At 42.0% G+C, this 22,758-nt stretch overlaps 2 protein-coding genes across 9 annotated transcripts in view; one reads left to right on the forward strand and one right to left on the reverse strand.

Moving 5' to 3' along the window:
- Positions 1–22,758, forward strand: part of LOC134882975 (butyrophilin subfamily 1 member A1-like) — a 158,419-nt gene that overhangs the window by 15,710 nt on the left and 119,951 nt on the right. The gene's annotated exons all lie outside the window — the stretch shown is intronic.
- The window catches only part of LOC134882980 (butyrophilin subfamily 1 member A1-like), a 52,411-nt gene continuing 47,881 nt past the window's right edge, over positions 18,229–22,758 (reverse strand). The window contains exon 9 of the mRNA XM_063911043.1: positions 18,229–19,326. Coding sequence (XP_063767113.1) covers positions 19,313–19,326 — 14 coding nt within the window. The 3' untranslated portion in view covers positions 18,229–19,312. The remainder of the gene's footprint in view (positions 19,327–22,758) is intronic.

The following is a 22,758-nucleotide window of genomic DNA, read 5'->3' on the forward strand; positions in this document are numbered from 1 at the left end:
TCCTTGATATGGAAACTGCTGTGATGGATTGGATAAACCCAGGTTTTAAAACGTGCTACCCTAATCATATGGTTTTCTAAAATGAATTGCTGAAATGCACTTTGTAATTGGGTGGGAGTAAAAATGTATTGTAAATATTTGTAAATATTTTTTGGGGGAAAAAAGGGTGTCTAACATGCTGCAACAATTGAAGTTTATGACCTGGGGGTTGATCATCACTCATTTGGTTTTCTCGTATTAAAAATGTAGCTAATTTATATCTTGTGGTTCAAGCAAAATATTATTAACAGATTGTTTATTTATATAATGGGGTTTTTTATTTATATTAAGTGGTTTTTTAAAACAGGGTTTTTGGTCAGGAAAACATTTTAAAATTGTCATTGTTGATTCCTGTCCATTTTAAAAGAGATGGAAATTTTGGGAAAGGTTGGTGTTCCTGGTTTTTTAATTTTTTTCACCTGTACGTCTGGGCTACAAAAGGAAAAAAAATAAATCGAAAAGATACAAAAGCCGGGTCATTGGGGAAAACCCAGTTAAAACATTCAAATTGGTCCCTCCCTATCAAGTGGGGGAAAAAGGCACAGCCAAAAAAACGGAACATTTGAAAAATACCTCGGTGAAACGGGGAAAATCGTTGCTTTTTAACGGCAGGGTATCGCGATACCTTTGTAGTACCGGGCACCGGCAGCACTCATTTTTTTTATGATTATAACCTGGGGGTTGCCCAGTACCCCAAAACGTTTAAATCTTTACACGTCTCAGGAGTAGGGTCTTCAGAGTTTAGTTTGAAACTACATAACTTACGAACAGTGAATTACTTTACTGATGTTCCGTATTTACTGAAGTTTTAAATTCAAAAATAAATTAAACTCGTTACATTTTTCCACTCAGTAAATAAAATATAAAAAAACAGGTGCGGGTTATTAAAAAACAGGTTCAATGTTTATTCATTTATAACAGGGGGTCTGTGCAAAAGCAAAAGTGCATTCCTATTTGTGCTTCAGCAGAACATAATACACAACAACAACAGTGGTCATTTTTTGGCAGATAATACAGTAAAGCGGGTAACACAATAAAAATAAAGGGAAAACAGAAAACAAACTCAGAATATCAAGGCAGCGTTTTTCCCATTTTGACAACATAAGAAACCCCCTCAATAATTCACAGTGAGGTTTGGAGAGATTATTTTTTCAGAATGAAACTCCAGGTCACTTTGTGTAATGCCATGATGTAGGTGAATAATCCCCAGAAAGGATACGTGTATTTACACATTCATAAATCATAATTCAATAAAAAAAGTGATCAAAACAATTATTAGAGTTCCCTCAAAGCCACAGAGTGTTCCTGCTGCCTTCACAACTAGCTCAGATCCGCTTCATCAGCCCTTTCCCAGACTGATAATCCTCTACCATGAATAGAATTGAAAGACAAAAACTAAAGCTTCTCATGGATTAATAATCATCATATATGTAACACAAGACATAATTCATAACATCCTTCAATTAACACATTCAGACTGGACCAAACCAACTATCATTTTCCAGGAGTTCATTTAAAACAAAATCAACTTTCAGACATTTTCTCAAACAACAAACTCCACCTTCTGATTGGCGTTCCCTGAATGGCAAACAAATCAACAAATTAAGGAAAAATATAAAAGTGAAAGAGCTGTTTTCACAGGAACCTTAACAGGCTGCTCATAAAGGTAACTGCATCTGGATTATTCCTGCCAGATTCATCCTCTGCTTTATCATCGAAAGAAGATAAAAGGGCTTCCAAAACAGTAAACTTTAAACAATCAATTATAATATTTACACCCTTTATTTAGACATTCTCCCTCGATATTAACGTCCTTTTGAGACAGATTTACGTTCAACATTTTGCAAGAATATTCATCAAACTGATTCTGTGGCGGTTAATTCTCTCTCTCTCTCCTTCAGACTGATGATCCTCTATTTTTAAAAAGAAGTAAAAATAATATTGGTTTGGTTCAAAAGCTGCAACCTGATGGAAACACACACACACACACACACACACACACACACACACACACACAACACACACACAGATGTTAAACTAACACTTTTTGGATGGCTTCAGGTGGGTGCTGGGGGGGTTCTGTAACAGAGCCGTTCTGTGTTTTCAAATCTTCTCCCCCTGATCAGAATCTGCAGCAGAGAAAATCAAACATAGATTACATAAAAGTCAACTTTTATCCAAACAGAAATATTATGGCTGATCCAATAACAACATGTCCTTCTGGGTATAATCTTTTTAGAGCAGTGGTCTCAAACTGAGTGGCGCGCCCCCTAGTGGGGCGTGGAGGTATGGGGGGGCGGTAAAGCTTTTTGGAAAAGTTGTAAACAAACTTTGGTGCGCTTTATTATATAAAAAAACATAATTTCTTTTGCACACAAAGTTTTTGCCATTTTATAAAACCAAAATGTTTCTAACTGCAAATCATTATTTCTGCTCTTCCAGAGACCCTTCGTGTGTGTGGGGGGGGGGGGCTGGGCTCGTCACGGACACGCTGAAAAAACGTAACTCTAAAAGGGCTCGAGTGACAACGTGTAACAGAAGTTTTTTTTGCGAAACAAGAAAATTTTCCCACAGCTGGCCAAAAGGCACTTTTTTAAAGGGAGAGAGCACATTTTCTCTTTTTAAATCAAAGCTCTGTTGCCCCAATACGGTAAGGGGGAGGAGTACGACTGATTTGAGGGTTGAATTTTTCACATCATAACCCAAAATCGTAAATAACGGGTTTACATACGGTAGGGGAAGTAGAATACAAAGAGCAAAACCTAAAATTTACTCAAGTACAAGTATCTCAAAAGTATACTTGTACTTGAGTACAAAAATTTCCCTTTCCCCAAAGGGGGTCTGACTGTAAAGGTTTGAAAACCGCGGGGGAGAGGGGGGGTTTCTCTGAACGCTTAAAATCGGGGGGCCCCCTTCCCTTTCAGAGTTACAGTCGGAAGAAAAGCTGTGGGGAAAACACAGTGCCACTCAGTTTTAAAAACTTTCTTCTACTTTCCCGCCAAACAGATTCAAAATTGTTTTGGGGCCCGACTGCGGAATTACCGACCCTGGGGGCTTTGAAAACCCGCGGGGGATCAGAAACCCCCCTCAGTGGTTGAGCATCTCCCCAAAAAAAGCTCAATCCAGAATACAAAAACGTGGAAATAGCCAAGATCGAAACTGACCCTGGAAGAGCTTTGGGGTTTGATAGGCACTGCTCCTCAAACCCTTAGGCTAAAAACACAGCCTTTTGAGTCCCAAAAAGTTTATACTTTCGCTGTGTAAAAGGATCTTCCCCCCAGTACGACCCCCGGGGGTTTGTCACCCATTCACCACCCTGCCAACCCTCATTCAAAAACTGAGGCAAAAAAGGGGGGACTGGGACGACCCATCCTCCCTGACGCATTCGTGAAAGTTTGGGTTTTGGGGAAAAGGAACTTCCTTTCTTTGACCGAAATAAAGACCCTGGGTTAGGACCCTTGAAAACAGGATCCTTCAGTGACCAGAGAACTGCATGTTTTCTGTGTGCCCTGAGACGGCCTATGGATCTGGGCCTACCTGGGACATGGATTCCAAGGGGCAGGTACAATCTCTTTGTCCGGGGTCGTTCAAGGGGCACCCAGGCCCAAATCACTATTCCCCGCCTGGATTATGTGCTGCTTGACGGAGCCACTGGTAAAGGGCGCAGTCAGAATTACTCTGACCCTTGAAAACTATGCATTCAACCCCAAAACCGCCTACCGGGCTCCAATCAATCCTGCAGTACAAAACATTTTTTGGCCCCGGATCACAGAGATCCTTAGTACACCCCCCCTGACAGGGTATATTAATTTCAGCAAAAAACCCACGAAAATCACAAGGGGAAAAACCTTGAAAGAAAAGCCTCTCCGCACCAATGGAGTCGGGGCCTTCCTTTTCCGTAACGCTCCTCGTAAATGGCCCTGGTTTCCATCTCAACCCCTAATGATGCAGAAACTGAGATCAAAAACTCCTTCTGTGGTTATACTCCCTTATCCCTACACCTCCCCAAAGACATCCTTGACTTTCAGTCCTGGAACCGGTTGTTGGAACCGCCCAACATCATCCGTCCTTGGATGATTTTCTAAACCCCCCCTGAAGAGCTTCGGGGAGCCCCCCTTTTATAAAATTCACACAAAGAGTTTCCCCAGAAAGTATGCCGTACTCAAAGCAAAAAAACCTTCACCGTCAAGCCGCCTGAAAAATCTGGCCCCTGATTCAATCACACCAAAAACTTGATCGGTTGTGCTCGGTGCGCAAAAGTGAAGTCGGATTATAACAATATCCATCCTGTGGTTTTTGGGTCCAAAACACTACATTACACAACTGTGATTAAGGGACTTGAAAGCTTCCCCCTGGCCGGAGAGAGTCTTTGCCGCCTCCCCGGAGGGAAATATTGATCTTGCGTGAAGAAAGCAGGGGAAACACCCATTCATGCAGGATCCAAGAAATGGAAAGGGAAACCCAAGATTCCCGGGTGGCGACACCTCCATCCGCCCGGATCTTCAAGCCCCCTTTCGGGGCCCAGGGGTGGCGCTTTGGCCCTTCCTTGCAAGCGGCCGCAACGGAGAAGAGTTGGGGTACTCTTTTTAAAATTTGACCACACCGGCATTCATAAGACCTTCTTCCTATGGACACGACGCTTCCCATCATTCCCCCCCCTTTGTAGCCAAATTGGAACCCCCCTTTGAAGTCATTCAGACCAGGGACCAAATTTGTGGGAGGGAGCGGAGAGCGCAATTTACCAATTGAGCCCGCTCTTTCCCAAAAACATTTCTAAACACAAAGTGCGCTTCTTAGGGGCCCCGCAAAGCCCCCCCCAAACTGGGGGGGCCGGGAAAGGGAATGAGGCCTTTTAAAACAGCTTCGTGTAAACCCTTTGGGCATTCAATCCCTCACGGAGGAAGTGTTGCAAACTGTACCATAGAGGTTGAGGGGATCCTGAAAATCCAAAACCCTCGGGTACTCCCCCCTTGACATATCAGGCCCAGGGACCCCAAACCCCCCCCGATGGGGCGGGTTGAGGCCCCTTCCCCAGGTCTAATGCCTGTCCTGACTTCTAGGTACAAGGAGGCGGCCAATCAAGTGCTCGCAGATTTTAAATTTTGGGAAGCTTTTAAAGAATACCCCTTTTCCCCCCTTTAAAACCGGCAAAAATGGAGATAGGAGAAACCGAACTCATCCTGGATGTCATTGTAATGGGCGTGGGCCCGAATCTACCCCAGGCACCCCGGCCCTAGGGAAAAATTCAGAAATTTCCCCCGCTCAACGGCAGAGTCAGAGTGGCTGGGTCTAATCAAAGGGAAAACAAGACTCCCGTCACCGACTGGTTTCCCTCCGGGGGACGAGATGACTAAGAACCCTGAAAGGCACAAGGGTTTTTCCTTTGAATCAAATATGTGTCCCCTATCTGGGGGCGGCTGTGGAAAAAAATTCCCCCCCCTCCCTACCGCTCCCCTCCTGCCACCCTGGAGGGGGGGGAGCTAGCCAATCTATTAAGGGCCCCCAGCTCACCTGTGGCTTCCCTTCCCCCGAACAAAAAACTGGCGGGCCCCCCCTACTCTTTAGACAGAATGTTGTCTCGAGTAAATAACCCAAATTTCTTTTCTAGGTTGTTCTTCATGGGTCTTGGGTGGCTTACTCTCTTTTTCTCTTGCCGTTTTGATTGCCTGTGGTTACTTTTTTGCCCATGGGATATATTTTTATGTAGAATGCGCCTCGAAAAATAATTTGAGTAAAGAGTGTTGGTTTAAACTCCTATGTTTGTGCTTTTTGCAGAAAAAACCGATCAAAATTTAAAACCAAAAACTAAAAATTAAAAAGACTATTATTGGAAGTCCTCCCTCCAGGGCCCCTGGACCACTGCTTGATTTTAAATTGGGGAAAAACCCCCTCTTTAATTTCACCCTCTGTCCCTTTGCGGGGGTTTTCAACCGGTGGTCCGGGGCCCCCTGGGGGGGTCCGGGGGCGGCTTGCTTGGTCCTGACAAGACCCTAGTGATCATTCACCTTTGGTTTTTTTTTAAAAAAAAATTCGTTTTGATTTTTTAAAACCATTTCCAGAATCCGTTAATATCGGAAAAATTGTTTAAAATTTTAAAAAGGGAAATTCAAGCTGACAGAATTACCTTGGCCCTTTCCAGTCTTGGAGCCGTATTCGCAAGGGTAATGGTTGCGTCGCAAACCCTCCTTTTTTATTTCTTACGTACAGCTTGCGAGCAAAGTTGACCCCAAATTTAAAGCTAGCCAGAGAGATTTTAAGATGGGTTGTATCGCAAACATTTTTAAATTGTATAGCAGCATATACTAGCCCCAAAAGGATCTTTTGTATGGGGAAAGTGCCAGAGGGACGGTGCCAGACGAGGGTCAGGCTGCCACACAGGGGGACAGGCCCCCCCGATGGGAAAGGGGACAGGCTTCCGAAGCGTCAACTTCGCAAAAAAAAAAAAAAAAAAAAAAAAAAACAATGGGAATATTTTAAAATTTTGGTTTCCAGTGACGACAGACAGAGCGGGAGGGGGGACCACGTGTTTTTCGATTTTCAACAATTCTCTGTAATGAACATGAAGCCGAAATTTACGCGGAAATTTGGAGCGCATCACGCCATTTTAAAGGGCCCCAAACCCGTTGAGTACATGCAACAGATTTTTGCTATTTTCAAAGGACAGCAGGCTACCATGGAAGAGTGAAAAAATAAATAAAAAACCACTAAAAGCACGATCGGGCGTCCCAGGGTTTGCAAAAAGTAAGAAGCCCCATACCATTGCAAGAGCTTATATTCCCAGCAGCCTAATATGTGCAACTATGGAAGGAAGAATTGCCAACAAATTAAAAACTATTCCGTTGCAGAAAACAATGGGAAGACGAAGGGGGGAAAATGGCAAATGAGTCAAAGACCAGTGATGGCAAAAACTTCAACTTTTTCTGTTTTCCCTTCAAATCGACGAGACGCAGATGTTACTAATATCGCAACTTTTAAAAACTTTTTGTGCGATACGGGGACAGGGGCACTATGTCGAGGAATTTCTTTTTTGCAAACCACCCCCGGGGCGACTACCGGGTAAAATTTAAAAGCACTGGACGATTTTTTCAGGGAGCACAATATCTCGGGCAGAGGTCTTGCATTATGCAGCAGGGGCCCCACCCGGGTGGAAGCAAGACTGGACTGTTTGCGCATGTAAAGGGTGGCTCCGGGGGTAATTTGGACCCGCCGATTCATAGAGAGGCTCTCCCTCCAAAGATCTCAGGTTGGCCAGTGGGGGTTTGATGTGTTGTCAAGACGGTCAACTTCATAAAACGAAACGCTTGAAACACGCCTGTTTTCATCCCTAGCATGTTTTTGGGAAGTAACACAGCCTCCCTTTAACATTCAGAGTGCGTTGGGTGTCCGCGGCGCTGTGCTCGCCCGTGTGTTTGAAACGCGACTATCTACGGTTCTTGTGCAGAAGCATTTTGATCTGGGTTCCCTTTTAAAAATGTTACTGGGGAACTAAGCTGGCGGACCTCACAAGTTTTTTGCAGAGCTGAACAATTTTAAAAGCTCCCTGCAAGGGGGGATGCAAAAGTCATGCAGCCTCGAAAGCTCGACCATTTGTGAAAAAAATGCAAAAGGGGTCGAACGATGGAAGCTAACTTGGGGGATGTTTCCCCCCAGTTTTAGGAATACCCGACAGCACGGGCTCACGAATATATGGAGCATTTGAGGAAGTTTGCGTCAATTCCAAAGACTTCACTGATTTGGAAGGTGGCGCCGTGACAGCAAAATGGATCCTGCTCCCCTTCAGTGACGATGCACAGTAGGCAAGTCTGACGGTGTGGAAGAGGTAATGATTGAGATGTCCCAGACCTGTCAGGAGGTATGTACACACACACCCCTTGTTAAATTGGATAATTGCCAGACAGAATTTCCCCCAGCTTGCTGCAAAAGCAATGAGGTGTCTTTTCCCTTTCCAACCACCCAACCGGGGGGAGAGTGGTTTTTCTACACTGGGATTTAAAGAATAAGTCAGGGGAGGCTTGATCCAGAAATGACAGAACTGTCCGTTACCATTTTTGCCCGAAAACAGGCTGTGTGGACTTCCCACCCCTATCACCTGACAGGAGGCCCCAAAATTCTCCCATGTTTTTCCCGTTACGACCCTGGGGGGTTTGGCCCCGCCCGTGTTAATGGGAAGCCTGTTTTTTCCCCTGCTTTTCTAATCTCTCTCTGTTTTCTCAACTCTCTGCTCCACAGCAATGATTGGGGACAGGTCGTCCCGGCTGGGTTAAAACCCTGCCACCCCCGTGGGGCCGCCTTTGGGCTTTTTATTTGTTGGGTTTTGGTTTTCCGGTGTTGTTGGATTTTTTTTCCCTTGGTTTTTTTGTCACACACCAACGGGCTTTGCATACATTTTTGTTACTTTTTTTCCCAAACTGAATTGCACAAAAACTTTTTATTTTTTTTCTTTCTTTAAAATAATCTTAATTTATTAATTTAATAATTTTACTTTTTTTATTAAAAATTGCGTGGGCCCTCTTTCATGTTTTATGCATTGAGCTACATTAACACCAAATACAACGGCAGGACATCGTGGGGGCGGATTTCTTTCCCCCCCGAATGGGGTCCCCGGGGGGGGGGGAAAACCATTCAAAACCCTGCTTTTACAGGTTTTCAGTCAGGAAGAGAAGTGTGTGGAAACCAAGGAGTTCAGGTATTTCAGGTTTATGGAGTTTTTTTTTTCATATTTTGTACCAGCAACCACAAGCTTTTCTCTACTGAATTCTAGGGGGGCTTTGAAGGTCTGTACCCCGGTTTTGTCTTCAGGGACTCCTTAGTGAGCTGTTTTTCTTTATCCACATCTTTTATCTTCCCAATGGATTCTGCAGCAGAGAAAATCAAACATAGATTACATAAAGTCAACTTTTATCCAAACAGAAATATTACTGATGATCCAACAACAACATGTCCTTCTGGGTATAATCTCTCAGAGTGAGTTTTGTTCTTGATGAATGTTTGAGTCAGCAGGAATGAATGTGTGTGTACAGATGACCCCTGAGGACACCATCACACACTGCTCCTGCAGTTTTGACTGAGACTTTGATTCTCTTCTCATTCAGTCTCTGTTTCCACTGCTGTACATTACTCATGCTTTCCAGTCGTCTGGTATCTAGTAGAAGGAACTCGTTGAATAGTTAGCTCTTTGTGAATAGTTGTGCTTTGCTAAAGTAGGCTTTCATCTCCATTTAATGACTCCATTACTCTGATCTTGGTCCTGAGTTGTCTCTGTAACGCTTCAATCAGGGGCTCCTCTGTACCCTTTACAGAGTTACAGTCAGGAAGAGAAGCTGTGTGGAAACCAAGGAGTTCAGGTAGTTTCAGGTTTATGGAGTGAAAAGACTCCCTGGATTTTCGTCCTTTTTTTTCAGTTATCTTTCTAATATGGTGAATCTGCCAAACTGAATCCCACTCCACCTGCCAGCTAAGGGCGGAGACTATAAATAGCCTGCTCACACCTTAGTTCATCCTTTGCACTCCCTGCCAGCACACCAATTTAACCCTGTGTCCTGAGTTTCCTCCACATATCCTGAAGTGTGCGTCTTCAAGTTAACGTGAGTGGTCAATTCATTGTTTATTGTTTCATTTGTATGCCTTTGTGGTAGTTTTGCTGATCCCTTTGTTCTCAGACATGTGCTAGGAGCCATGTGGGGAATTGTTTGTGTGCTTGTTTGTTACTTTGCTGTTTAGTTGTGGATTGCGTATTCACACTGATTGTTGCTTGGTTCGTTGCCTTTGCTGTTTAGTTCTGAATTGTGTATTTGCACATGATTGTTGGTTTCTCTGTTTGATTGGGACCACTTCGTTATTTAATTGTAGTTGTATTGTTTCTTTGTTTTCTCATGCAGCACACAAAATAATCAAGACCAAAAGGGAAAATAAATACTGGTTCTTGCATTAAACCCTGCCTTCTCCTTGCCTCATTGCATCCTTGCCCTTTGGGTCTTCTGACCGAGACCCTGTCTGCTCGCCACACCACTCTCCCCGAACCAAATCACCCCTACAGTTCCTTCATGGAGTTTAAGATCATATGTGTGTAATCCATGCAACCACAAGCTACTCTACTGAATTCTAGGAGAGGCTTTGGTGTGAAGAAAGGTGTGAGAGCCATTTGGGCATTTTATTTACTGTACTTATCGCCCACTTGATGAGCACATTGCACATTCTCTAAAGTTAACATTATGAACCTAATTATAATCATACAGTTTACCTGACATTGGGCTGTGTTTATGGGCCGCCATAAGTTCATGTTTTTGTTGTTGTAGAAAATAATCATAGCACACCCGTAGTGCACACGCTCAAGAGGGCAGTCTCAGGTAGAGATGGCGTTGCCAGCGTGACAAAGAAAAAGGTCTGAATGGGAAATCTGGAAGGGGCAAGGGAAGAAGGCTCTGACCGCACGCATCCTAGCTGTATTTTTGTGAGTATACATTTGTTTGTGCTGTGCAGAAGTCCCAATCGGGAGTGGGCCGGCAAAGGATTTATCCACAACCAAGGAATACAGCATTTAAATGGAAAACCCTGAAGTATCTGGGTTTTCATGGGAGTCAATACCGAATCCCACACGCTAAAGGCCTTTGAACAGGGGATACGCTAACGGCCGCTACAAAAGGCCTTCTCCAAACCAAGAAACACCACTGCAGAAGGACCTCTTAACAGCCGTTATTTTAGCTATAAAAACCCTTTGTGAAGGGAAAAAGTTTTCCCCCAGGAGAACCGCAGCAGAGAAAAATCAAATAGATTACATAAAGTCAATTTTATCCAAACAGAAATATTACTGTGCCCCAACAACAACATTTTTCTGGGTAAAAACTCTCAAGTGTTTTTGTTCTTGAAAAGTTTGAGTCGCGGAATAATGTGTGTGACAGATGACCCCTGAGGGAAAAAATCAACACTCCTCCTCATCTACTGAAATTTTTGATTCCTTTTCTCATTCAGGTCTCTGTTTCCACTGCTGACTTACTCATGCTTCAGTCTTTCGGTATCATCTTTATATCTGGAGGTTGTGGGTCAGAAAATCAACCTGATTAAACAGTAACACAATGAAGCTCATCTGAGAAGACACAGAGCCCCAGACTCTGGAAAACCTGAACTTGGTGTTGCAGATTAAGAAGAAATAATAGAATTTTTAAATACCTTTACTGTGCGTCTTTTAATGAGTTTTTCCGTACAAGAACATCAAAAACGCAGCAAGTTTAAAAAACCCCAAAAAAATTTTAAAACCGATGCCATCACCCATGTTCCCTGTGCTGGAGGGGGTCCTCACTCTCTTCCTAAAAAACACACACCACACACCACACAACCACACACACACACACACCACACTCACTTTTTGTAATACTTGTTTCAGGTTATTTTTTAGATAAAGAAAGGGGAACCATCTCCCCCACTGATGACACAAAGATCGGCAGAGACCCGTGCTTGAGGTCCTCCTGAAGACCAACATGGTAGGGGGCGGTCCGGGTCACCTTAAGCAGAGAGTATAAAAACGGGTCTTCCCGGGGACCGCCCGCTGGGGATGCTTCCAGTCTGCTGCCACTCTCCCTTTTGGTTCACAGAACACCGGGAACCTACACGGCAGAACCCCCAGCCCTGCGTGGGCATTAAGATCGTGACGGAGGGCTTTGGAGTTGCAGCTGTGAACAAAAGGGAAACCCAAAAAGATTTTGGGGAGGGATAAACTACAGAAAAAAAACCCCCTTCGGTCCAAAGGGATCACAGCATTCTTGCAGCCAGGTCTCACGAGTGGACCCCGTTTATGTTTGTTTTTTCATGTCATTTTATTTACTTCGATTTTCCTGCAAATCTTTGAAAACTTGGGGCAGGGATTATGACAGGAGCAAATAGATAAATAGGGACCAGAGGGAGGTAAACTGTTCTCCCTGAGGAGCAGATGCTACAGCTACAACCCAACAGCCAAATGGAAATCAGGTTTTTGTAAAGGGCTTTAATAAACATCCAACTGAACAAAAATCACTGTTTGTCTCTTTTCCCAACCACCTGTGAACAAAGCGTTTGAAAAGAAGACCTTTGAACGTGTAAAAGTGCCGTCATTGAAGTAAGACAGCGCTCTACGGGTAAATAGACATGGAACCCTCCCACCACGAAAGGATACGCTTATCTACATTTTTTAAGTAACACGAGGTCTAGGACTGCACACACTGTCAGGACGTCCGGCCACCTGAGAGTTCCCTGATGGGGCCCTTTAAAAGTTTGAGATCTTAAAGACAAAACTTTGTTGTTTTTCTTGCAAAATTCCTTGCTTCCTAAAGTTTTTTTTACGTTCAAAAAATGGAGACGGGAAAACAGAGCAAGACACAATTTCCCCCAACCTCAAATGTAACTCCCACACCTTCCTGTTCCCTTTGGTATTAAAGGGCAGCCCCAAATTCATCCGATTTTTAAATCGTCTAAATGTTTCCTCACATTAAAGAACTACCAACCCTCGATTTTTTACGTTTAGGTTCATTCTCGGGGGGCCTTTTCAAACGCAGCGCTCTTGCCGCCAAAAGGGCGGACGGTTTGGCCAACAGAGTACTCACAAACACCCTTTCAAGTAAATTCTGACAGGTGCAGATGTGGAAAATAACGGGAGTACTTCCAGCGTGGGACCCTCGCTTTCTGATGATGATGGAGGTGTTGCCTGCTTCGTTCTCCAGGAAATTTTGAGACCGACCTTTGAATGCTCACTTTGACCCAAAAAACCGTTGTTGTAAGAAGGCCGCCATCTACAAAAAAACCCTTTCCTGCAGGTTTTCCCCTCCAGCCCGTTTTTTCCTCCATAAAAGACAAGTCTTTCAGCTTCCCTGCCGTGGAGACGGGAAATACAGCATCACCCCCCGCCTTCGGAACCACCACTCGACAGCATCTGAAGAAAAGCACGTTTAATCATGACTGTGTCAGCTTTGGGCTCTGGGATTAAAAGAAAGAATGTCTGTTGACCAGAGGTTCTGCAGGAAGGGTAAACAGCTATCTGGGGTTTAAATGGACAAAGCGGGGGCCCAAACCCCGTCAAGCGAGACGCAGGTGATCTTTGAAACTTTCCTGTGTCCAAAAATAATAGAAAAAATTATTTGTAAATATTTTTGTATTTTTTCAGCGCAACAGGGGCAAAAAAATTTGACTAAAAGATCAAAGAACGATACTTGCACTTTTTTTTGATCAAAATGACATATACGCACTCGGCGTAGCTAGTAGAAGCAATTTGTCAGCGGGCAGGGGGAGGCTCCGAGAAACTTCGAAAACGTGTCATTTCCACAGGAAGGGGAAAAGGGAAATTCATTTTAAACATGGGAAAGACGAGTGGTTTGTATGCTGTGCAAAAAACCCCCCACGCTGTCAAAAAGGGAAATCTGGAGGGCACCACAACCCCAACCACGACAAATTCAAAGACATTTTTTCTCCCCAAGAGCGCTCCCCGCTGGGAAAGTTGCTGAGCTGAAAGGGGGGTTGAAGGCTCAGGCCGCAGTTCTTTTCACAAAACCTGCGGCTAAAAAATAGGCTCACTGAAGTTTTTTTCATTTTGTATTAGTCACCTTTTGGCAAACAAAAAACATTTTACAGATGGGCGATTTATAAAGGGAGGCAAGGGCCATCCGCGAGAGGGTTTTCAACGGCTTCAAAAAAAAGACCACCCCAAAAAACCGCGCCCCGCAGTTTTCCGCTTGGCCCCAATACTGGGGGCGTCAATGTCAGTGGCTGCGGGCCCCTGGGGTTTTTGACAGACTGAGGGTAAAACTGAACGAGAACGACCCCGGGGAAAAAAGACGACACCTGCCCCACATGAAAAAGGCCGTGAATGCGTTCAAGGCCAAGCTCGGTTTTTGGGAAAACTCACAGCTAAAAAAAGGCTGAACACGTCCCCCCCCTGGAGAAAATTCACAGGCCACGGTGAAAAGGGTTTGCTTTTTCACCCTGAGCAGTCTGTGTTACCTGGAAAAAGTCACAGATTCATGGGCTTTTTGGTAATTGACGTCATGGAAGATGTTGCTGCATTGTCTTAAACCCATTCCTGACCATTGATGTGGAAAAGGTAGCTGCCAAATTACAGCAGGTATTCCCTTCCCTAGTGGGGTTGACAGGGGAAGGGTTGATTTCAAAATGACATTGAGCTAAATTTAAGATCACGGGACAGTCCTTTTGGGGAATTGTCAGGGGGAAACTTTCCCCTCCTCCCCTCATGGCACTAAAGTGAGTGCCTACTTTGGCCCCCATAACCTTGTGAAATGGCGTTTTCAAATGAAAATAATTCAATAATGTACAGGAGCCACCTCCCGACAAACACCTCACAGACTGTCTCAGACTCTGTCAGTACTATGAGCCAAACTCAAAGACTCAGACAGATTCAGTTACAGCCCCTCACTAACCTGTGGGAACATGCCCCGTTTTGACTCTGAGGCAATGTGAAAAATGATGATGCATAAATGGGACATAACGCACGACTGAGAATTTTGTTAAAACACAGTCGTTCTTTTTAATAATAGTAATACTTTTTTTTTTTATATTTTTTTAAAATCGTGTTAGTAACTTTCATGAAGCTTTTGTGGATAAACACAACACTGCATTGATCTGCCACTGCTAGTGTGTTTGGGGGGTGTGTGCCTTCTAGAACAAAGTAATTACCTCAACAAAGGGAAAAAGGCCCCCACCTTTATTTTTTGTGTGGACAAAAGCGTACTTTGGGCCCAATTGCATTGAGAATTTTGGGGGTTTGAATCACGTTGTATTTTTTTAAAAATTTATAAGTGACTTGAAGCTTCAGTGATAGGGGAAACACTTTTATATGATCTGCTTGTCTACCTTAAACAAAATCTGTCCCCATACAGTTGAGGGAAATTCCACAAATTCCCATTCCTTTTTTTTTTGGTTGAAAAGAAATTTGAATAACTTAGAATTGAAGTTATGTGAAACTATGGCCAGTTTATAAGCTAGTTACCGTGTTTTTATTGCTGCATACATTTTAAGTGGACCAAAGATTTCCCACGAATTCAAAACAGTTACCTGAATAAAAGGGGGTCAAGTCTGAAGTACAATCTGGGCTGTCTTTTTCTTTAACGGTTAAAAAAGGGGATCTTGCCTCTCACCAAGGGGGGGGCAGGGATCTTGGGCTTAAAAAGGGTTTGGGCCCACTGGACAAAGAACGGGAAAAAAAATTGTACCCACATATTTGCTTTACTCATCAGACGGGTATGGCAAATGATACACATACGACAGAGGGGGGAAGTACATTTTACTACATACTGAACTCAGTACAATTTTGGGGAAATTTTTTAAATTTCTTGAGTATCTCTTTTTTTTTGTGTACTTCTACCCACCACATGTATTTTTAATCCCTGTAGTTGCTAGGCAGATTGGTGAATGAGGTAAATATAAAACACCCTTAAATCAGACTGTAGTTCACCTCCGTAAAACCAAGCTACCCCGCATATACCAAAAAACCCCTTCAAACTAGGCTGCACCTTTACCAGCTCGGAACACTTTAATGATCAATCATTAAAAACAACAGGAAAATTTTTTTTAAATGGCCAATCAGACAATGATACTTTTCTGTCGCTACTTTAAGTACTTTGAGGAGAGTACTTTCTACTTTCACGGAGGAACATTTAGAATTCTTTCATGTGACAAGTATTCCTACACTCTGGTACTTTTTCTTTACTCAATAAAAAGATCTGATACTTCTACTTTACTAAGTACAAGACCTGATACTTTCTTTTACTCAAGTACAAACGAGACTTCTACTTTTTCAAGTACAAGACCTAGTACTTTTTACTTTTATCAAGTAAAGACGGGGACTTCTACTTTTACCAAGTACAAATCTGATACTTTACTTTACCAATACAAGACCTGCCCCCCACTTTAAAACCCATGTAAAGACCCCCAAATTCTTTCCCTTTACTTTAAAACAAGATCTGAGTACTTCTACCTTTTCAAGGACAAAAATCTGAACTTTATTTTTCTCAAATAAAGACCTAATACTTCTACTTTACTAAGTACAAATCTGAGTTTCTCCTTTCCAAATCAAGATCTGAGTTCTTTACTTTTACTCAAATACAAAACCTGAGTACTTCCTTTTTTCCCCAGTACAAGATCTGAGTACTTCTATTTTAAAACAAATACAAGATCTGGTCTTTTACTTTTACCAATACAAAATTTGATATTCTACTTTTTCTCAAGTACAAGACCCGATCTTCTATTTTACCCAAGTCAAGACTGAGTACTTCTATTTTTCCAAGTACAAATCGAGTACTTCTAAAATTTACTCAAGTACAACCTGAGACTTCTAAATTTACTCAAGTACAAGATCTGAGTCTTTTTACTTTTTCAAGTACAAGTCTGAGTACTTTACTTTTTCTCAAGTACAAGATTGGACTTCTACTTTTCTCAATAAAGGGAAATACTTCACTTTACTCAAGTACAAGATCTGAGTACTTCTACTTTACTCAATACAAGATCGATACTTTTACTTTACTCATACAAGATCTGGTAATTTACTTTTACTCAAGTACAAGACCTAACTTCTACTTTTTTCTCAAGTCAAGATCGAGTACTTTTACTTTTACTGAAGTACAAGATCGAGTACTGTAATGGGAGTTTTCTCCGTCTTAACGGTAATCATTTTGGTTTGATCATGCAGCATGACGTCACTCCTCTACCCACATAGTGTTCAGCACAGGAAGCCGCATTTTGCAGCGTCGGGGGATTTTTTTAAAGTAAAATCCCGAGGGCCCTCTGTTAGATCCCTTTTCTAACACTGTAGCTGTATAAAAGTCACCCCAACCACACACTCCTCTATACAATAAAACCAGCCCGAAATGTACATTAAAAAACCCCTTTAAAAAAAACCTTTTTCTCCCAGTTTTTGAATTTTTTAAAATTTTTCATATGACAAAATCCAAAAATTTGAAATTTAATCTTTTTTAAAATCAAAATTTAAAGAGAAAGACGTCAAACCTTCGCTGTAATTATTGTGCTTTAAACAATGAACGCCTTTTAAGATGAATCTAGAATCTTTAGCAGGGGCTAAGCTAGTTAGCTCACGTTAGCTTCACTGCATTGAAACCAATGCGTTCTGTTGCTAGCGTTAGCGTTAGCATTAGCACAACAGAGCAGTTGATAGCAGCTTCTTACCGGGTTCCTGTCCCAGAGTTGCTCCAGAGAAAGTCAGCAGAAAGAGAAACTGTAGTCTGAAACAAACATGTTTCACCGCAGGAACAACACTATTTTACAGAGATCACAGTTAGCTTACAGGGAATAACTATATTTGAAGTTTAATGTCAGAGAAATAGAAAGTAAACTGTCGCAGATTATTTCCTGTTTCTTCCTCTCTGAGTTACTGATGGGTGGAGTCTTCACCTGTGTCTTCACCTGTGACTCACCTGTGTCTTCACCTGTGACTCACTGTTCTATTTAAAACCAACAACTGTAACAGAAACACATCAATAACAGCAACGTTGTGAAAGCCACTAGAGGTGGAGGAAGTACTCAGACTATTTACTGAAGTAAAAAGGAGTAATACTGCAGTCTAAGAATACTGAGTAAAAGTCCTGCTTTCAAAATGACACTAGAAGTTAAACAGTAATAGCATTTATACAAAATAACCTGTTCCCATTTCTTAAATAAAGTAATTGTAAATCCTTACATTCTGAAGAGTTCAACAAACATTATTCTATACTTCTTATAATTACATGTGAATCTGGGAAACCCCACTGATTTGGTAGTTTTTAAAAGTCATAAACATTTATTATTATCAGTATTTTTTTAAGATATTTATTTAAAATTCCTTAAAACCCCATTTTTTTTTTTAAAAAACTATTTTTCCCCAAAAAAAATTTTAAAATTGTTTCATCAAAGGGGGTTCAGAAAGGGGGGTTTTTAAAAATTTTTAAATTTTTTAATCTTTCCCCAAAGAAAGAAATTGTTTGAACCTTTTTAAAGTAAATTTTTAAAAACACATTTGAGAACGAATTTTTTAAAAAAAAAAGCCCCCTTATGGCCTAAACCCCAAAAAAGTTTCCCCAATTTTTTTTTATTTTCATTTTTTTATTTCAAGATTTCACAACATTTTAAAAATAACCCAAAAAAAAAAAAAAGGGGGGCCCATTTTTTAAAAAAAATTTTTTAACCCCCCCCCAAAAAAAAGACAAGCTCAGAATATCAAGGCAGCGCTTTTCCATCTGACTACATAAGAAACCCCCTCAATAATTCACAGTGAGGTTTGGAGAGATTATTGTTCAGAATGAAACTCCAGGTCCACTTTGGTGTAATGACATGATGTACGGTTGAATAATCCCCAGAAATGGATACGTGTATTTACACATTCATAAATTCATAATTCAATAAAAAAGTGATCAAAACAATTATTAGAGTTCCCTCAAAGACACAGAGTGTTCCTGCTGCCTTCACAACTAGCTCAGATCCGCTTCATCCGCCCATTCAGACTGATAATCCTCTACCATGAATAGAATTGAAAGACAAAAACTAAAGCTTCTTATGGATATAATAATCATATATGTAACACAAGATATAATTCATAACATCCTTCAATTAACACATTCAGACTGACCAAACCAATTATCATTTTCCAGGAGTTCATTTAAAACAGATCAACTTCAGACATTTTCTCAAACAACAAACTCCACCTTCTGATTGGCGTTCCCTGAATGGCAAACAAATCAACAAATTAAGGAAAAATATAAAAGTGAAAGAGCTGGTTTCACAGGAACCTGTAACAGGCTGCTCATAAAGAGTAACTGCATCTGGATTATTCCTGCCAGATTCATCCTCTGCTTTATCATCGAAAGAGATAAAGGTCTTCCTAAAAACAGTGAACTTTAAACAATACAATTATAATATTTACACTTCATTTTAGACATTCTTCTCCTCGATATTAACGTCCTTTTGAGACAGATTTACGTTCAACAATTAGCAAGAATATTCATCACAGTGATTCTGTGGCGGTTAATTCTCTCTCTCTCTCCTTCAGACTGATGATCCTCTATTTTTAAAAGGAAGTAAAAATAATTATTGGTTTGTTTCAAAAGCTGCAACCTGATGGAAACACACACACACACACACACACACACACACACACACACACACACACACACACACACACACACACACACACACACACACACACACACACACACACACACACACAGATGTTAGGCTAACACTTTTTGGATGGCTTCAGGGGCTGCTGGGAGGGTTCTGTAGCCGTTTCTGTGTTTTCACAATCTTTTCCCTACAGATCAGAACCTGCAGCAGAGAAAATCAAACATAGATTACATAAAGTCAACTTTTATCCAAACAGAAATATTATGGCTGATCCAATAACAACATGTCCTTCTGGGTATAATCTTTTTAGAGCAGTGGTTCTCAAACTGAGTGGCGCTTCCCCCCTAGTGGGGCGTGGAGGTACTGCAGGGGGCGCGTGAAGCTTGTTAGGAAGTTGTAAACAAACATTGTGTGCGCTTTATTATATAAAAAATACATAGATTTCTTATTGCTACATCAAAGTTATTGAAGTATATCTTGCAGCGATGTTTGTGAAGATGATGAAGAAGTCTCCGGAGCCACCAGCTTGTATATAATAAGGTTTATTACAACAGCAAAGTAACAGATACCAACACGGGCGATGTGGGGTTCCCAGAGCCAATTGTGGAAGTCCCCCGAACAGTCTTTGTGCATACACTATATAGGAGAAAAATGTGTGTGTGTGTGTGTGTGTGTCAAATTGGATGTTCCATGAGGATGTGTACCCAAATAAGGTGAACTATATGTTCGTACAGCATGTCTTGCGGATACCCCTATACGGTGAGATATACGTTAGTCTTTGCCTTGCTCATCCCTGGAGGTCTTCTGACGTAGTCCAGAGGTTTGTTACACGACCTCCTGTTGTACCACACCACTCTCTGCACTCTCTACGACCTCAGGGAGTAAACAACTGTATCTGAACTGATTTACTATAACACCTAGGCCCTAACTGTTTATGCCCCACTCGGTGACCTAGGCCATTTTTTAACGTATTCCAGATGTTGTTTTTCACTCTTCTTCTCCCCAGCATTCCTTTGGCCTCAGAGAATCTTCACCTTCGTGTACCACCAGATTTAATACACCACATTATCTTGCACATTTTATCGAACCAAATATGTTTCTAACTTGGCAATATCATTATTTCTGCTCTTCCAGAGACCTCTCTCGTGTGTGTGCTGGGGGGGGGGGGGCTGCTCGCTCACGGGACACGCTGCAAAACGTACACTCTACAAGGCTCGATGTGGACAACGCTCGTATGACAGAAGTATTTTGCGTAAACAGGAGCAATCTGTCCAGCAGCTGGCCAAAAGGCATCATATTCAGAGGAGGAGATGCACAGCTTTCTGCTGTAAATCAAAGCTCTGTTGCCCCAATGACGAGTAAGGTGGGAGAAGTACTGAAGTCTGATTTGAGGGTTGACTATATTTCACATCATTAATCCAAATCTGTAAAGTAACGGGATTACATACATGTAGTGGAGTAGAAGTACAAAGATGCAAAACCTGAAATACTCAAGTACAAGTATCTCAAAAGTATACTTGAGTACAGTTCCTCAGTGTAAATGTACTGCAGGTATGGTATGTGTGCTAGCAGCCCAGAATCCACAATCTATATTAAATAAAGATATTTTAGTTCCTTTTGCAATTTGATAGTTTTTCCCTAAAACAACAAATAAAACACCATTAATTTCCACAGCTGAATATGTTCTATCCATAATCACATACAGTTGGATCTGTGTGTGTTGTTATTATTAGCAGAGAAAATGTGAAGTTTGTACAACTACATACAATTAATCCTACCAATCTAGATCGGAACCGGGTTCGGTTGGGGGGGTCGAAAATATTCCCATTACCCAAAGGGGTCTGACTGTAAAAGTTTGAGAACCGCTGGGTTACAGTGAGTTTGTCTCTGTAACGCTTCAATCAGGGGGCTCCCTCTGTACCCTTTACAGAGTTACAGTCAGGAAGAGAAGCTGTGTGGAAACCAAGGAGTTCAGGTAGTTTCAGGTTTATGGAGTTTAATATCATATGTGTGTATCCATGCAACCACAAGCTACTCTACTGAATTCTAGGAGAGGCTTTGGTGTGAAGAAAGGTGTGAGAGCCATTTGGGCATTTTATTTACTGTACTTATCGACACTTGATGAGCACATTGCACATTCTCTAAAGTTAACATTAATGAACCTAATTATAATCATACAGTTTACCTGACATTGTGCTTTGTTTATGGGCCGCCATAAGTTCATGTTTTTGTTGTTGTAGAAAATAATCATAGCACACCGTAGTGCGCACGCTCAAGAGGGCAGTCTCAGGTAGAGATGGCGTTGCCAGCGGGACAAAGAAAAAGGTCTGAATGGAAGTCTGGAAGGGGCAAGGGAAGAAGGCTCTGACCGCACGCATCCCTAGCTGTATTTTTGTGAGTATACATTTTGTTTGTGCTGTGCAGAAGTCCCAAATCGGCAGTGGGCCGGCAAAGGATTTATCGACAACCAAGGAATACAGCATTTAAATGGAACCATGAAGGTATCTGGGTTTTCATGGGAGTCAATACTCGAATGCGCACCGCAGACTAAGAGGCCTTTGAACATTTGGATACGCGTAATCGGCCGCTACAAAAGGCCTTCTCCAAACCAAGAAACACACACTGATCAGAAGGACCTCTTAAACAGCCGTTAGTCTAGCTATACACACCTTTGTAGAAGCGGATAACTTCCCTCCAGATCAGAACCTGCAGCAGAGAAAATCAAACATAGATTACATAAAGTCAACTTTTATCCAAACAGAAATATTACTGATGATCCAACAACAACATGTCCTTCTGGGTATAATCTCTCAGAGTGAGTTTGTTCTTGATGAATGTTTGAGTCAGCAGGAATGAATGTGTGTGTACAGATGACCCCTGAGGGACACCATCACACACTCCTCCTGCAGTCTGACTGAGACTTTGATTCTCCTCTCATTCAGGTCTCTGTTTCCACTGCTGTACATTACTCATGCTTTCAGTCGTCTGGTATCTAGTAGAAGGAACTCGTTGAATAGTTTAGCTCTTTGTGAATAGTTGTGCTTTGCTAAAGTAGGCTTTCATCTCCATTTAATGACTCCATTACTCTGATCTTTGGTCCTGAGTTTGTCTCTGTAACGCTTCAATCAGGGGGCTCCCTCTGTACCCTTTACAGAGTTACAGTCAGGAAGAGAAGCTGTGTGGAAACCAAGGAGTTCAGGTAGTTTCAGGTTTATGGAGTTTAATATCATATGTGTGTATCCATGCAACCACAAGCTACTCTACTGAATTCTAGGAGAGGCTTTGGTGTGAAGAAAGGTGTGAGAGCCATTTGGGCATTTTATTTACTGTACTTATCGACCACTTGATGAGCACATTGCACATTCTCTAAAGCAGTGGTTCTTAACCTGGGTTCGGTGAGTCAGTCTCAGGGGTTCGGCGTAGGTCAAGACACACACATGACTCATATGAATCGTGATGACACGCCCCGCTTGGCCTATTTGTGCTGCAGGGAATTAGGTGAGCTCAGTAGTCGACTTGTGATTGTCGTGATGGTACGTCGTGTGATTTCTTTCTTAATATTTTAATCCCTTCATACTAACTATGTCGAGCAAACAAAGAAAGTGGTCGGACGAAAATTTTAAAATATGGATT

Source organism: Eleginops maclovinus, chromosome 20 (assembly GCF_036324505.1).
Source record: "Eleginops maclovinus isolate JMC-PN-2008 ecotype Puerto Natales chromosome 20, JC_Emac_rtc_rv5, whole genome shotgun sequence".
Classification (NCBI taxonomy): Eukaryota; Metazoa; Chordata; class Actinopteri; order Perciformes; family Eleginopidae; genus Eleginops; species Eleginops maclovinus.